Source organism: Petromyzon marinus, chromosome 68 (assembly GCF_048934315.1).
Source record: "Petromyzon marinus isolate PM22_M1 ecotype Great Lakes invasive population chromosome 68, UKy_Petmar_22M1.pri1.0, whole genome shotgun sequence".
Classification (NCBI taxonomy): domain Eukaryota; kingdom Metazoa; phylum Chordata; class Hyperoartia; order Petromyzontiformes; family Petromyzontidae; genus Petromyzon; species Petromyzon marinus.
The window spans coordinates 1674469-1689299 of record NC_133734.1 but is presented as its reverse complement, the minus strand read 5'-3'; the positions used below and the strand labels follow the sequence as shown (position 1 = coordinate 1689299).

At 54.2% G+C, this 14831-nt stretch overlaps 1 protein-coding gene across 3 annotated transcripts in view; it reads left to right on the top strand.

Moving 5' to 3' along the window:
• The window catches only part of LOC116956911 (ATP-dependent RNA helicase DDX50-like), a 42819-nt gene that overhangs the window by 13014 nt on the left and 14974 nt on the right, over window positions 1–14831 (top strand). For all 3 annotated transcript variants that reach the window (XM_076054744.1, XM_076054745.1, XM_076054746.1), the window contains exons 5-9: window positions 34–109; window positions 636–823; window positions 5528–5645; window positions 8162–8470; window positions 8704–8852. In XM_076054744.1, the coding sequence (XP_075910859.1) occupies window positions 34–109; window positions 636–823; window positions 5528–5645; window positions 8162–8470; window positions 8704–8852 (840 nt within the window). The remainder of the gene's footprint in view (window positions 1–33; window positions 110–635; window positions 824–5527; window positions 5646–8161; window positions 8471–8703; window positions 8853–14831) is intronic.

Sequence of the window (14831 nt, the reverse complement as noted above, 5' to 3'; positions counted from 1 at the left end):
ATTCAGTGGGTGCGACTCTCTCTCTCTCTGTAGGTTCTCTCTGAGGAGCAGATTGCCGGAGCGTTCTCCAACTTCAACATCTCTGATAAAACCATCTCCCTCCTGCGCGGTAACTCAACCACACGCTCACCCACACACTTAAAGACAAAGATCCCCCATAGCCTTATCAGACTGTTGGGGCAAGTGCTGTTAGTGAGAACCTATGAAGGCCGGAACGGTACACGAGGGGGTGGGTGGCTAGCACCACGCCCGACCACTTTTGTGTACCTAGTGGCGATGTTTACACACCACACCAGGTACTCATTTGAGGTTGAGTCGCCCTAGGGGGAGGCCCAGGACCGTTTCAGATAATTGTCACTGGTGTTGGCCGTGAGTGGGAATCGAACTCGGGCCACTGGGTTCGTAGCACAGCGCGCTAACCACCAGACTACCACTCCCCACACACTCACCCACACACACCCTCAACCACAGACGCTCACCCACACACGCTCACCCACACACGCTCACCCGCACACTCACCCACTCACCAACCCACTCACCCACTCACCTATCCACTCACCCACCCACTCACCTACTCACCCGCCCACTCACCCTGTGTCCTCTCCTCTCACCACCCCCACTCTCTGTGTGTACAGGCCGTGGGGTGTCTTATCTGTTCCCCGTGCAGTGCCTCTCCCTGGAGCCCATCATGGCCGGCTGGGACCTGGTGGCCCAAGCCCGAACGGGAACCGGCAAGACGCTGGCCTTCGCCATCCCCCTGGTGGAGCTGCTGCGGCAGAGACACGGGACGGGCAGCGCAGCCAAATACGGCCGGCTCCCACAGGTCGGGGGAGAGACACGGGGAGAGAGACAGAGAGAGAGACATGGGGAGGGAGAGAGACACGGGGAGAGAGGCAGAGAGAGAGACATGGGGAGGGAGAGAGACACGGGGAGAGAGGCAGAGAGAGAGAGACATGGGGAGGGAGAGAGACACGGGGAGAGAGGCAGAGAGAGAGAGAGAGACATGGGGAGGGAGAGAGACATGGGGAGAGAGGCAGAGAGAGACATGGGGAGGGAGAGAGACACGGGGAGAGAGGCAGAGAGAGAAACATGGGGAGGGAGAGAGACACGGGGAGAGAGGCAGAGAGAGAGAGACATGGGGAGGGAGAAAGACACGGGGAGAGAGGCAGAGAGAGAGACATGGGGAGGGAGAGAGACACGGGGAGAGAGGCAGAGAGAGGTAGAGAGAGAGACATGGGGAGGGAGAGAGACATGGGGAGAGAGGCAGAGAGAGGCAGAGAGCGAGACATGGGGAGGGAGAGAGACACGGGGAGAGAGGCAGATAGAGGCAGATAGAGGCAGAGGCAGAGAGAGAGACATGGGGAGGGAGAGAGACACGGAGGAGATACGGGGAGACGCAGAGAATGTTCATGATTTTGTTGATGGTGGTGGTGGTGGTGCAGGTGATGATGGGGGTAGGTGTTGATGTGTAGCTATTGAAGATGTTGAATGATGATGATGATGATTGTGCCGATGATGGGGGTGCTGATGGTGCTGGTGGAGTACGTGCATTTGTATACGTGATTGTGAGTGTGTGTGTGAGGAGCGGGAGTCCGGCAAAACAACCCCCTGCCTCCTTGTTGGTGCCGGACGGCAACACTGGTGAGCAGTGCCATGGGGGGAGGGCCAATTTAGATTGGCCACTCCCCTCATGGCGTTTGTAGCCACCACAGCAGCCAAATGGGGGCTCTGGACGGGTGCGAGGGGCTGGTAACCCCTCCACCTTCAAATCACGATACCACGGGAGCACAGGCGTCCACGACGTCTCCTGGCCAAACCCCATTTGGCGGAGCCAAGAGATGAAATGCTTACCCTCGGTTCCTCCAGAAACGGCAAAAAGCCACTGCGGGTGGCCACGTGGAATATTCAAACGCCCACTGCGGAGGAGAGGCTGCCACTCCTCTGTTGGGACTGGACCTGTACAGCCTGGATCTCTGTGGTATTCAGGAGGTCTGGTGGACCGGCTCTGGCTCCTGCCACCATGATGGATGGATGGTCCTCTACTCGGGGCAGGAGACTGCCAAACAAAAGGGAGTGGCTCTTCTTCTGAACAAAAGAATGAAGGGGGTGTGGGAGTGTGGCGGTGAGGTGTGGAAAGCTGTAAGCCCCCAGGCTACTTTGGGCTCGTCTTCCCCTCAAACAGAGGCGAGGAGTGGTGGTCGTGGTTACTTATGTCCCCACCTAAGACGAACATCCGTGGAGGAATACAGGCAAGGCCGATGAGTCAGATGCCTTCTATGACCTCCTGTCACAGGTGCAAGCTAAAGTGGCCCCTCGGGATAGACCCATCGTGTTGGGTGACTTTAATGCCCGAGTTGGTCATGATGCTGGCACCTGGTCTGGAGTGATTGGAATGCACGGGCCAGATCAACTCATTAACAACAGTAGGAAGCTGCTAGGTTTTTGTGCAGCCCATGGGCTTTTAATTACCAACACACTGTTCCGGAATCGGCGCATCCACACAACATCATGGATGCTTGCCGGGTCCAAGCAAGAACATCTGCTGGACTACATTGTGATGGAACAGCGAATGTGGGCCCATGTCCTTGACACCATGACCGACCGTGGAGCTTAGCTGCCCACTCACTATCGACCTGTCATCTGTAAAATGCGCCTGTCATTATTCCACTCCGGTGGTGGGTGTCCACCCAGGACCCCATTTAAACCCATAGTGGCCTGGTCTCAGCTACCTGATGAAAGTTGGAAGTGAGAATTTAATCATCGTTTGCAGCTGGTGTTGGCATCGTCCCCCACTCCTGATGTCAAGGGGAAATGTGTGAGGTTTAGGACTGGCTTATGCAGCTGCAATGGCTGCATTGGGTACACGGTCCAGACCTCCCCAGAGACCCTGGCTGACAAAGGAGGTGTTTAGGCTGACTGAGAAAAAGAGACAGGCCCACTCTCTTCATCTGCAGCATCCCACGTCAGAGAATGTGGAGGCTTGCTGCAGCCTTCGCTCGGAGATTCAGAGAGCCGTGCGGCGCTGGAAGGATGGGTAGTGGTTGCTGAGGAGTTGGAATCTGCCTTAGTGGCCTGCGATCACAAATCACTCTTTAATTCCATCAATAAATTAACTTGCAGCGCCACACCTATTACCATCATTGGGGGAAAGAACTTTGATCTGATTTCTGACCCCCACGAACAGGTTTGCAGATTTGCAGAGCATTTCTTTGAGGTCCTGGGGGAGGGGAAATCCCTCAGCCTGGAAAACATCATGGGGCAAAGTGGGGATTACCCTGTTGAGGCTGCGGTGCCTCAAATATTGGAGGAAGAAGTCACCCCTGTAAGTGGCTGGCTGAGGTACTATATGTTAAAGTACTAAAGGCGATCCAGAGTCTTGAGACCAGAAAAGGCACCGGGCAGAGATGATCTCCCAAGCAAAATGCTGAGGGATGGTGCCATTTGTGCACAGACTGCCCTACATGACATCATAACAGTCTGGACCACTGGACGGGTTCCACAGGATTGGAAGGATGCCCAGGTGGTCCCCCTCTTTAAGAAGAGTGACCGCACAGACTGTAACAACTACAGGGGCATATCCTAAATTTGCTGGGAATGGTCCTGGCAAGGATTGTTCAACATCGCCTTGCCAGGCACGCTGAGGAGAGGCTTGCCGAGCCCCAATGTGGATTCAGGAAAGGACGGTCCTGCACAGATGCCATATTTTCTGTCAGTCTGCTACAGCAGAGTTGTAGGGAATTCTAACAAGACCTACATCTCTGCTTCATTGACCTGGTCAAGGCCTATGATGCCATCAGTAGACCTGGGCTCTGGGTTGTTCTTCGCGCTTTCGGAGTCCTTGACTCTGCTTACGATCATTAAGGACCTTCATGACGGTGAGCGGGCCCAGGTAAAACTACGTGGCCGGGAGTCGGAGCAATTCCCTGTTCACCTTGGAGTGCGACGGGGATGTCCTTTGGCTCCCACATTATTTAACATATTTTGACCACGTAGGTCATGATTCCTTCAATTTCTGTATCGGAGGAATTTCCATCTGGTACAGATACAATGGCTAATGGATGCCCGGGTGCGGTCAAGGGATGGCTCCCTATTGGTCAACCATGTTACGTCTTTTGATGATCTGGTGATTGCTGCTCACTTAGAGGAGGAGTTTGAGGAGCTGCTGCTGATCCTGGAGTGTGCCACTAAGAGGTGGGGCCTTTCCATCAGTCCCACCAAAACTAAGCACCTGTCTGGGTATTTTGTACCATCGGACACTCAACCCCCACAACTCCCAATTGGTGATGGGGCAGTTGTGGAGAGAATGGAGAGCTTCCGATAGCTGTGGGCAGTGTGCTCATGAGCGCCTCCCGTTTGACAGCAGAGGTCTCACTCCGAATCAGTTGAGCGGCAATAGCTTTTCATTGGTTGCGTAACGCTGTGTGGAAGCTACCTGGTCTGTCACTCCACACGAAGCTTAAGGTCATCTCGGCCACGGTCATTCCCTCCCTTCTCTACGCTTGCGAAACATGAACCCCCCTAATGGAACATTTTCACCGGTTATAAACATTTAGACTGGCCAGCCTACGATCCATCCTGGGTTTAACCAGGCCGGATTGTGTGAGGAGCTCACAAATCCTTGAAAGATCTGGACAAAGTCCCATCGGTGAACTCTTCCGGCAGGCAAGGCTGCATTGGCTGGGTCATGTAGCCCACATGCCCAGCCACCGCATGCCTAAACAGCTTTTGTTTGGCCGGATAGAGGGACCTAAACGGGCGCAGCACGGGCTGGAGTAGAGATGGAGTGATGTGGTACAGGAGGATGTGGAGCTGAGTGGACTTGCCGATGACTGGTACCAGCAGTGTCAAGATTGGCCTCTGTCAAGGAGGCTTGTGAAGAATGCTACTGGGCAGTTGGAGGCAGTCACCCCCCAACAACAACGGAGGGCGGAGGAGCGACGCTCACAACAACGAGCGGAGCACCGGGTGGCTAAAGCACAGCAACTTGGCACAATAGGAGGCACAGGTGGCGCATCGGCCACTCATCTCAGTCAGTCGACCCATGGCACCTGTGTGTGCCCCGTGACCTCCTGCCAGCGGGTGTACGACACTTCACGTGCACATAGCCTGGCACAAGCGCCATGGTGATGTCACCCCCACTTATTCGAGAATGGCGGTTCTTGAGGAGCGGTGGCGTAGCGGCTAGCGCGCTGCACTACGATCCCGGGAGAGACCAGAGTTCGATTCCTACTCACGGCCAACACCAGCGATAACGATTATCTGAACCGGTCCTGGGCCCCCAGTCTACTCAGCGTCAAACGAGTACCTGGTGCGATGTGTAAACATTGCCGCTGGGGAGACAAAGGTGGCCGGACATGGTGCTGGCCACACAACCCCTTCTTTTGTGCCACCGTGCCGGCCTTCTTTATTGGTGTGCTGCTCACTAATAGCACTTGCCCCCCAACAGTCTGTTACAGGCTATATGGGAGAGCTTTGTTTTGTGTTGATGGTGCTGGTGATGTTGACGGTGATGGTGTTAATGTTGCAGGTGCTGGTGATGTGCCCCACGAGGGAGTTAGCCGTGCAGGTGGCCGACGACCTCCGAGCCATCGCGGCCCCTCTACGCGTGGCCTGCTTCTACGGGGGCACGGCCTACGGGCCCCAACGTGAGACTATTCAAAGAATAAACACTCACTCTTACACTACCCACTAGCTACTCACTCGCACAGACACTCACTCGTCGTATGCTACTCACTACTCACTCACTAGCTACTCACTCATCCAGACACTCACGACTCACTCGCTACTCACTCACTTGTTACTAACTCCCTACTCACTCATACAGACACAACATACAGACACTCACTCATACAGACACTTATACATACATACAGATACTCACTCATACAGACACTCACTCATACAGACACTCATACAGACACTCATACAGACACTCACTCGCACAGATATTCAATCATACAGACACTCGTATATACAGACACTCATACGAACGGATACTCACTCATACAGACACTCACTCATACATAGACACTCACTCACACAGACAAGAACAACAACCGCCATTCGCCACAAAGTTGTGGTGACGTCACCACAGCGCTTGTGCCAGGCTATGTGCACGTTAAGGCTACATGAAGTGTCGAATGCCCGCTGGCAGGAGGTCACGGGACAGACCCAGGTGCCATGGGTCGACTGACTGAGATGACTGGCCGATGCACGACCTGTGCCCCTTACTCTGCCAAATTTCAGTGCTTTAGCCACCCGCCGTTCCGCTCGTTGTGAGCTTCGCTCCTTTGCCCTCCGTTGTTTCTGGAGGGCGACTTCCTCCAACTGCCCAGTAGCGTCCTTAACGTGCCTCCTCCACAGAGGCTGATCTTGACACCGCTGTCCACTCAGCTGCACATCCTCCTGTACCACATCACTCCATCTCCTCTATAGCTCATTCCATGCCCATTTAGCCACCTCTATCCGGCCGCACAAAAGCTGTTTAGGCATGCGGTGGCTGGGCTTGTGGGCTACATGACCCAGTTAACGCAGTCTTGCCTGCCGGAGGAGTTCACCGATGGGACTTTGTCCAGATCTTTCAAGTATTTGTGAGCTCCTCACAATCCATCCTGGTTAAACCCAGGATGGATTGTAAGCAGGCCACCCTAAATGTTTCTAACCAGTGACGATGTTACATTCAGTGTAAAAAAGGGAGGGCATGACTGTGGCCGAGAAGACTTGAAGCTTCGTGTGGAGCAACAGACCAGGTAGCTTCCACACAGCGTTATGCAACCGATGAAAAGCTAATGCCGCTCAACTGATTCGGAGTGAGACCTCTGCTGTCAAACCGGAGCTGGTCATGAGCACACTGCCCAGGTATTGGAAACTCGCCACTCTCTCCACAACTACCCCATCACCAATTGGGAGTTGAGGGGGTGGAGTATTTGATGGCTCAAAATACCCAGGCAGGTGCTTAGTTTGGGTGGGGCTGATGGTAAGACTCCTCCTCTTAGTGGCACACTCCAGGTTAAGCAGCAGGGCCTCCAACTCCTCCTCTGAGTGAGCAGAAATCACCAGATAATCGGCATACATAACATGGTTGACCAATAGGGAGACATCCCTTGAATGCACCCAGGCATCGGTTAGCCTCCCATTGTATCTGTACCAGATGAAAATTCCTCTGGTACAACCATCGAAGGCTTCACAAACTACGTGGTTACAATATATGTTATATAATGTGGGAGTCAGAGGAAATCCCTGTCGCACCCCAAGGTGAACAGGGAATGGCTCCGACTCCCGGCCACGTAGTTTTACCCGGGCCCGCTCACCATCATGAAGGTCCTTAATGATTGTCAATAGAGAGTTAAGGACTCCGAAAGCATGAAGAACAACCCAGAGCCCAGGCCTACTCATGGTATCATCGGCCTTGACCAGGTCAATAAAGCAGAGATGTATGGCATATGTGCAGGACCGCCCTTTCCTGAAACCACATCGGGGCTTCGCAAGCCTCTCCTCAGCATGGCCTGGCAAGGCGATGTTGAACGTTCCTTGTCAGGACCTTTCCCGGCACACTGAGGAGGGAGATGCCCCTGTAGTTGTTACATTCTGCGGGGGTCCCCCTTTCTAAAGAGGGGGACCACCAGGGCAGAGATGATGGGAGATCATCTCTGCCTGGTGCCTTTCTTGGTCTCAGACTCTGGACCGCCTTCTGTACTTGAACAGATGGCACCTCAGCCACCCACTCACAGGGGGTGACTTTTTCTTCCAGTATTTGAGGCACGGCAGCCTCAGCAGGGTCATCCCCATTTGCCCCACGATGTTTTCCAGGCTGAGGGATATCCCTTCCCCCAGGACCTCACAGAAATGCTCAGTAAATCTGCAAACCTGTTCCTGGGGGTCAGAGATCGGTTCACAGTTCTTTCCCCAGGCACTCACACAGACACTCGCTCACGCAGACACTCAGTCACCCCTCTATGCGTGGGCCCGCTTCGACTTGGGGCACAGCATACGGGCCCCAGAGTGCGTCACTCACCGCTCGATAATCACTTGTCACTCAACTCGTACGGACACTCACCATGGTGATCATCACCATCATAATTCGCAGTGGCATCTTTGTTCATGTCTCGCCGCGCTCTCCTCACCCCCCTCACCACTACCCCCCCCCTCCTCACCCCCACAGTGCAGCAGATCCGTTCTGGGCTGGACGTGCTTGTGGGCACGCCGGGCCGACTGCGCGATCTCATCCAGAACCACGGCCTGAGGCTCCGCGCGAAGCACAACAACGAAGAGGAGGACTCCAGCAAGAAGAAGAAGGATGAGGAGGTGGTGGTGGTGGAGGAGGTGGAGAAGGACGAGAAGAAGGGGGGAAAGAAGAATGGAGGGAAGGAGGAGGGAGTACGCCACGTGGTGCTGGACGAGGTGGACCAGATGCTGGACATGGGCTTTGCCGATCAGGTGGAGGAGATCCTGGGATGCATCTACAGCAAGGGTGAGTGCCAGCGAAGGACGGAGAGACGCATAGACAGGGATTGACGGATAGAGACAGAGAGAGAGGCAATCTGTCTTTCTCTGTGTGTGTTTGTCTCTCCCCGGGTTTCACCGTGTCTCTCTCTCCCCACGTCTCTCTCTCCCCGCATCTTTCTCCGTGTCTCTCTCGCTGTGTCTCTCCCTCCCCATGTCCCGGTGTCCCTCTCACCGTGTCTCCCCACCGTGTCTCCGCAGCATCCCCAGAAAACAACCCACAGACTCTGCTCTTCTCAGCCACGTGCCCTCCCTGGGTGTTCAAGGTCGCCCAGAAGTTCATGAAGGAGACGTGGAGACGTGTGGACCTCATGGGCACTGAGAAGACCCGAGCAGCCACCACGGTGCAGGTGAGGCAGAGAGAATCACCCCCACACTCACTCATCCACTCATGCACTCACCCACACAATCACCTACTCACCGACTCACTCACCCACTCACCCATTCACTCAACCGCTCACTCACCCATACACTCACGCACTCACCCATGCACTTACCCACGCACCCACCCACTCACTCACCTGCACTCACTCAATCAAACACCAGGTGGCGCTGCACGCTCACCCACACATACAAAGCAGCCCCACGTAACCTTCGCGAGTGGTGAGGCTTGCAACACTTTCCCGGCCGCCTTTGTCTCTCCCCAGTGCTGGTGGGTGAGAGTGTATGGGTGATTGAGTTGGTGAGAGTGTGGGTGAGTGGGTGGGTGGTTGGGTGGTTTGTTGGGTGTGTCTGTGGGGGAGTGTGTGGGTGGTTGGTTGGGTGTGTGTGTGGGGGAGTGGGTGTATGAATGGGTGTGTGTGTGAGTGAATGGATTAGTGAGTGAGTAATTGGGTGAGTGAGCGGGTGGGTAAGTGAGTGGGTGAGTGTAATTAAGTGAATGAGTGAGTTGCGTCGTGATTGAGTGGGCGAATTAGTGAGTGAGGTAGGCAAGTGAGCGAGTGAGTTGGTGGGTTAGTGAGTGAGTGAGTTGGTGCATTAGTGAGTGAGTAGGTGAGTGGTTAATGAGTAAGTGGGTGAGTGAGTTGGTTGAGTGGGTGAGTGAGTTGGTGAGTAGCTGAGTGAATGGGTGGGTGTGTGGTTGAGTGAGTGGATCAGTGAGCGAGAGAGTTGATGAGTGTGCGAGTGAGTGAGGCCGCTGGGCGATCGGCCTTCACAGCCACCGCTGCTGCTGCCGCTGCTACTGCTCCCTTAACAGCACTTGGCCCACCCACAGGGCCGTGTGGCCTACCTGGGGCAGCTTTGTCTTTGTGTGTGTGTTGACCAATATTGGGCTGGGGGAGGGGGGGGCGAAATTCCTGGCCATGCAAATCGATTCCCGGCTCATGGCCACCTCCCAGTGGCATCATCGGCACATCCGGGGGATCCGTCCTCCTTAACCTCGCGGTGTGCTCAGCCTTGAATGAGTTGCATGGTCTCCCCCTCTGCACTGGCGGGCGAGAGACAAAGATGACCCTGGGGGTAGGTGGGGGGGGCAGAAATATGTGTTGGTCATGATGGTGGCGGTAGTGGTGATGTTTGTGATGGCGGTGATGGTGTTGATGTTGTTGATGTTGAGTGATTGTGGTGGTGGTCGTGATAGTGATGTTAGTGGTACTGATGTTAGTGATTGCGATGTTCGTGATGGTGTGTTGATGTTGAGTGGTGGTGATGTTGTTGAGTGATGGTGAGTGTTGATGTTAAGTGATGTTGAGTGATTTTGTTGGTTGTCAGTGTTGATGTTCTTGATGTTGAGTGTTGATGATGAGTGGTGGTGATGTTTTGTTGAGTGGTGATGATGATGATAATGTTGATGATGTTGCGTGATGGTGACGACGACGATGTTATTGTTGTTGATGATGCTGAGTGGTGATGTTTTTGAGTGATGGTGATGTTGATGATGTTGAGTCCCAGCGGATATTTCCTCTTGTCACTCAGTTCCTGTAAAAAAAAACCCCTGCAGAGCAGCAGCAACCCCATTGTCACAGTTTCTCAGAATCTGAGTGTGAGTGAGTGTCTGTGTCTTTGTGTGTGTCTGTGTGTCTGTGTGTTGGGGGGGAGCGGTACTGTAGCGGTTAGCTCCGCTGCTCTATGAATCCGGCGACCCGGGTTCGATTCCCGCTCACGGCCAACATCGGTGATAGCGATGATCTGAACCGGTCCTGGGCCTCCCCTAGGTCGACTCGGCCTCAATTGAATACCTGGTGTGATGTATAAATATCGTCACTGAGGAGGCAAAGGCGGCCGGGCGTGGTCTTGGCCACCCACCCCCTCGTGTGCCGTGCCGGCCTTCATAGTTGCTCGATAACAGCACTTGCCCGAACAGTCTGTTACAGGCTATACGGGGAATCTTTGTCTTGTCTCTGTGTCAGTGTGTGTATGTGTGTCTCTTGTTTGTACGTGTGTCTGTATGCATGTATGTGTGTGTGCACGCGAGTGTTTGTCTGTGTGTGAATGTGTGTACGTGTCAGTGTGTACGTGTGTGTGCATGCGAGTGTGTGAGAGTACGTGTCTGTGTGTACGTGTTTGAGTGTGTGTGTACATGTGTCTGTGTGAATGTGTTTGCACGTGTGAGTGTATTCCTGTGTAGGTGTGTGCGTGTACTTGTGGAGGTGTGTGTGTGTGAGTCCTTTTTGCAAGCTTGACTAAACGTGCGCTGCTGCGGGTTGGGAGATGTAAATCTAATCTCCATTTCCCGTAATTGTCAAGGGGCATGTCAGGGCGCACGTCTCTCGTGTGTAGGTGAAAGAGTGTGTGTGTGTGTGTGAATGAGAGTGTGTGGGGAACGGTGGTGTAGCGGTTAGCGCGCTGCACTACGAACCCGGCGACCCGGGTTCGAGTCCCACTCACGGCCAACACCGGCGACGATTATCTGACCCAGTCCTGGGCCTCCCCTAGGTCGACTCAGCCTCAAATGAGTACCTGGTGTGGTGTGTTGTAAATATCGCCACTTGGGAGACAAAGGCGGCCGGGCGTGGCGTTGGCCACCCATCCCCTCGTGTCCCATGTTGGCCTTCATAGGTGCTGCTTGCTAACAGCACTTGCCCCAAATAGTCTGTCACAGGCTATATGGGGGATCCCTTAGTCTTTGTAGTTCAGGGAACGGGCGTGTCGTAGCGATTAGCGCTACGCTGCGCTATGAACCTGTCAGCAACCCGATTTCGATTCTTGCTCACGGCCACCAACAACAGTGATGGCGATTACATTAACCACTCCTGGGCCTCCCCTTGGTCGACTTGGCCTCGAAGCCGGGCGGGCGTCGTGCTGGCCACCCACCCCTTTGTGCCGGCCTTCATCGCTGCGGCTCCTTGCTGCGAACAGCACTTGACCCAACGGTCGGTTGAGGCTACGCGGGTTAGCTTTGTCTTTACCTTGGTGTGAGTCTGTGTATAGGTGAGTGGATGTTCCCGGAAGGTTGTTTACCTGTCTGGTATGTGTGTAGGTGTGTGTGTGTGTGTAGGTGTGTGTGTGTGTAGGTATGTGTATGTGTGTAGGTATGTGTAGGTGTTTAGGTATGTGTGTGTGTAGGTGTGTCACCACGACGCTTGGCCTGGCACAAGCGTTGTGGTGAAGTCACCGCCACTTAGTGGCGAATGGCAGTTGCTGTTGTCGGTGTGTGGAGGTGCTCGCTAACAGCACTTGCCCCTACAGTCTATTAAGGCTATACGGGGGATCTTTTTTTTGTAGGTGTGTGTAGGTGTGTGTGTAGTTTAACTCGTGGTTTAAACTACCCTCGGGGCTCCTCCAGAAACAACGAAAAGCCACTACGGATGGCCACGTGGAATGTTCGAACACTCACTGCGGAGGAGAAGCTGCCACTCCTCTGTCGGGAGCTGGACCGGTACCGCCTGGATCTCTGGCATTCAGGAGGTCCGGTAGACCGGTTCTGGGGTGGACAGTCCTCTACTCGGGGCAGCAGACTGCTAAACAACAGAGTGTGGCTCTTCTTTTGAACAAAAGAATGAAGGGGGCGTGGGAGCGTGGCGGTGAGGTGTGGGAAGCTGTAAGCCCCAGGCTACTTTGGGCTCGCTTTCCCATCCACCGGAGGCGAGGATTGTTGGTCGTGGTTACTTATGCCCCCACCGAAGACAAACATCCGTGGAGGGATGCAGGCAAAGCCGATGAGTCAGATGCCTTCTATGACCTCCTGTCACAGGTGCTGGCTAAAGTGGCACCTCGGGATAGAGTCATCATATTGGGTGACTTCAATGCCCGAGTTGGTCATGATGCTGGCACCTGGTCTGGAGTGATTGGAGGGCATGGGCAAGATCAGCTCAATAACAACGGTAGGAGGATGCTAGATTTTTGTGCAGCCCATGGGCTTGTAATTACCAACACGCTGTTCCGGCATCGGCGCATCCACACAACATCATGGATGCATGCCGGGTCCAAGCAAGAACATCTGCTGGACTACATAGTGACGGACCAGCGGATGCGAGCCCATGTCTTTGACACCAGGACCTACCGTGGAGCTGATCTGCCTTCTGACCATCAACGAGTCATCTGCAAGATGCGCCTGCCATTCTTCCACTCCAGTGGTGGGTGTACACCCAGGACCCCATTCCAACCTAAAGTGGCCTGGTCTCAGTTATCTGATGAAAGTTGCAAGCGAGAATTTCATCATCGCTTGTGGCTGGGATTGGCATCGTCCCCGACTTCTGAGGTCGAGGGTAAATGGGCTAGGTTTAGGACTGTGACTCATGCAGCTGCAATGGCTGCTTTGGGTACGCGGTCCAGACCTCCCCAGAGACCCTGGCTGACAGAGGAGGTGTTCAGGATGGTTGAGAAAAAGCGACAGGCCCACTGTCTACAGAATCCCACGTCAGAGAATGAGGAGGCTTACCGCAGCCTTCGCTCGGAGGTTCGGAGAGGCGTGAGGCGCTGCAAGGATGGGTGGTGGTCGCGGGCTGCTGAGGAGATGGAGTCGGCCTCAGTGGCCCGCGATCACAAATCTGTATTTAACTCCATCAAAAAAGTAACCTGCAGCGCCACACCTATTACCATCATTAGGGGAAAAAACGGTGATCCAATCTCCGACCCCCAGGAACAGGTTTGCAGATTTGCTGAGCATTTCTGTGAGGTCCTGGGGGTGGGAAAATCCCTCAGCCAGGAAAACATTGTGACACAAAATGAGGATGACCCTGCTGAGGCTGCGGTGCCTCAAATATTGGAATAAGTCACCCCCTGTAAGTGGCTGGCTGAGGTGCCATCTGTTGAGGAAGTACTGAAGGCGATCCAGAGTCTGAGACCAGGAAAGGCAGCGGGCAGAGATGATCTCCCAAGCGAAATGCTGAGGGAGGGTGATGTTTGTGCACACACTGCCCTATATGACATCATAACAACAGTCTGGACCACTGGACGGGTTCCGCAGGATTGGAAGGATGCCCTGGTGGTCCCCCTCTTTAAGAAGGGGGACTGCACAGACTGTAACAACTACAGGGGCATCTCACTCCTCAGTGTGCCGGGAAAGGCCCTGGCAAGGATTATTCAACATCGCCTTGCCAGGCATGCTGAGGAGAGGCTTGCGGAGCCCCAATGCGGTTTCAGGAAAGGGCAGTCCTGCACAGATGCCATATTTTCTGTCCATCTGCTACAGCAGAGGTGTAGGGAATTCCAGCAAGACCTACATCTCTGCTTTATTGACCTGGTCAAGGCCTATGATACCATCAGTAGGCCTGGGCTCTGGGTTGTTTTTCGAGCTTTTGGAGTCCCTGACCCTCTGCTCACGATCATTAAGGACCTTCATGATGGTGAGCGGGCCCAGGTAAAACTACGTGGCCGGGAGTCAGAGCCATTCTCTCTACACATTGGGGTGCGACAGGGATGTCCTCTGGCTCCCACATTATTTAACATCTATTTTGACCACGTAGTTCGTGAAGACTTAAATAGCTGTACCGGGGGAATCTTCATATGGTACAGATTTAATGGGAGGCTGATTTATGCCCGGGTGCGGTCAAGGGATGGCTCCCTATTGCTCAACCACGTTATGTATGCCGATGACTTTGTAATAGCTGCTCATTCAGAGGAGTTGGAGACGCTGCTGCTGAGACTGGAGCGTGCTACTAAGAGATATGGGGCCTTACCATCAGCCCCACCAAAACTAAGCACTTGCCTGGGTATTTTGTACCATCGGACACTCCACCCCCACAACTCCCAATCGGTGATGGGGTAGTTGTGGAGAGAGTGGAGAGTTTGTTTCCCATACCTGAGCAGTGTGTTTATGACCGGCTCCAGTTTAACAGCAGAGGTCTCACTCCGAATCAGTCGAGCGGCAGTATCTTTTCATCGGTTGCGTAACGCTGTGTGGAAGCTACCTGGGCTGTCGCTCCGCACTAAGCTTCAGGTCTTCT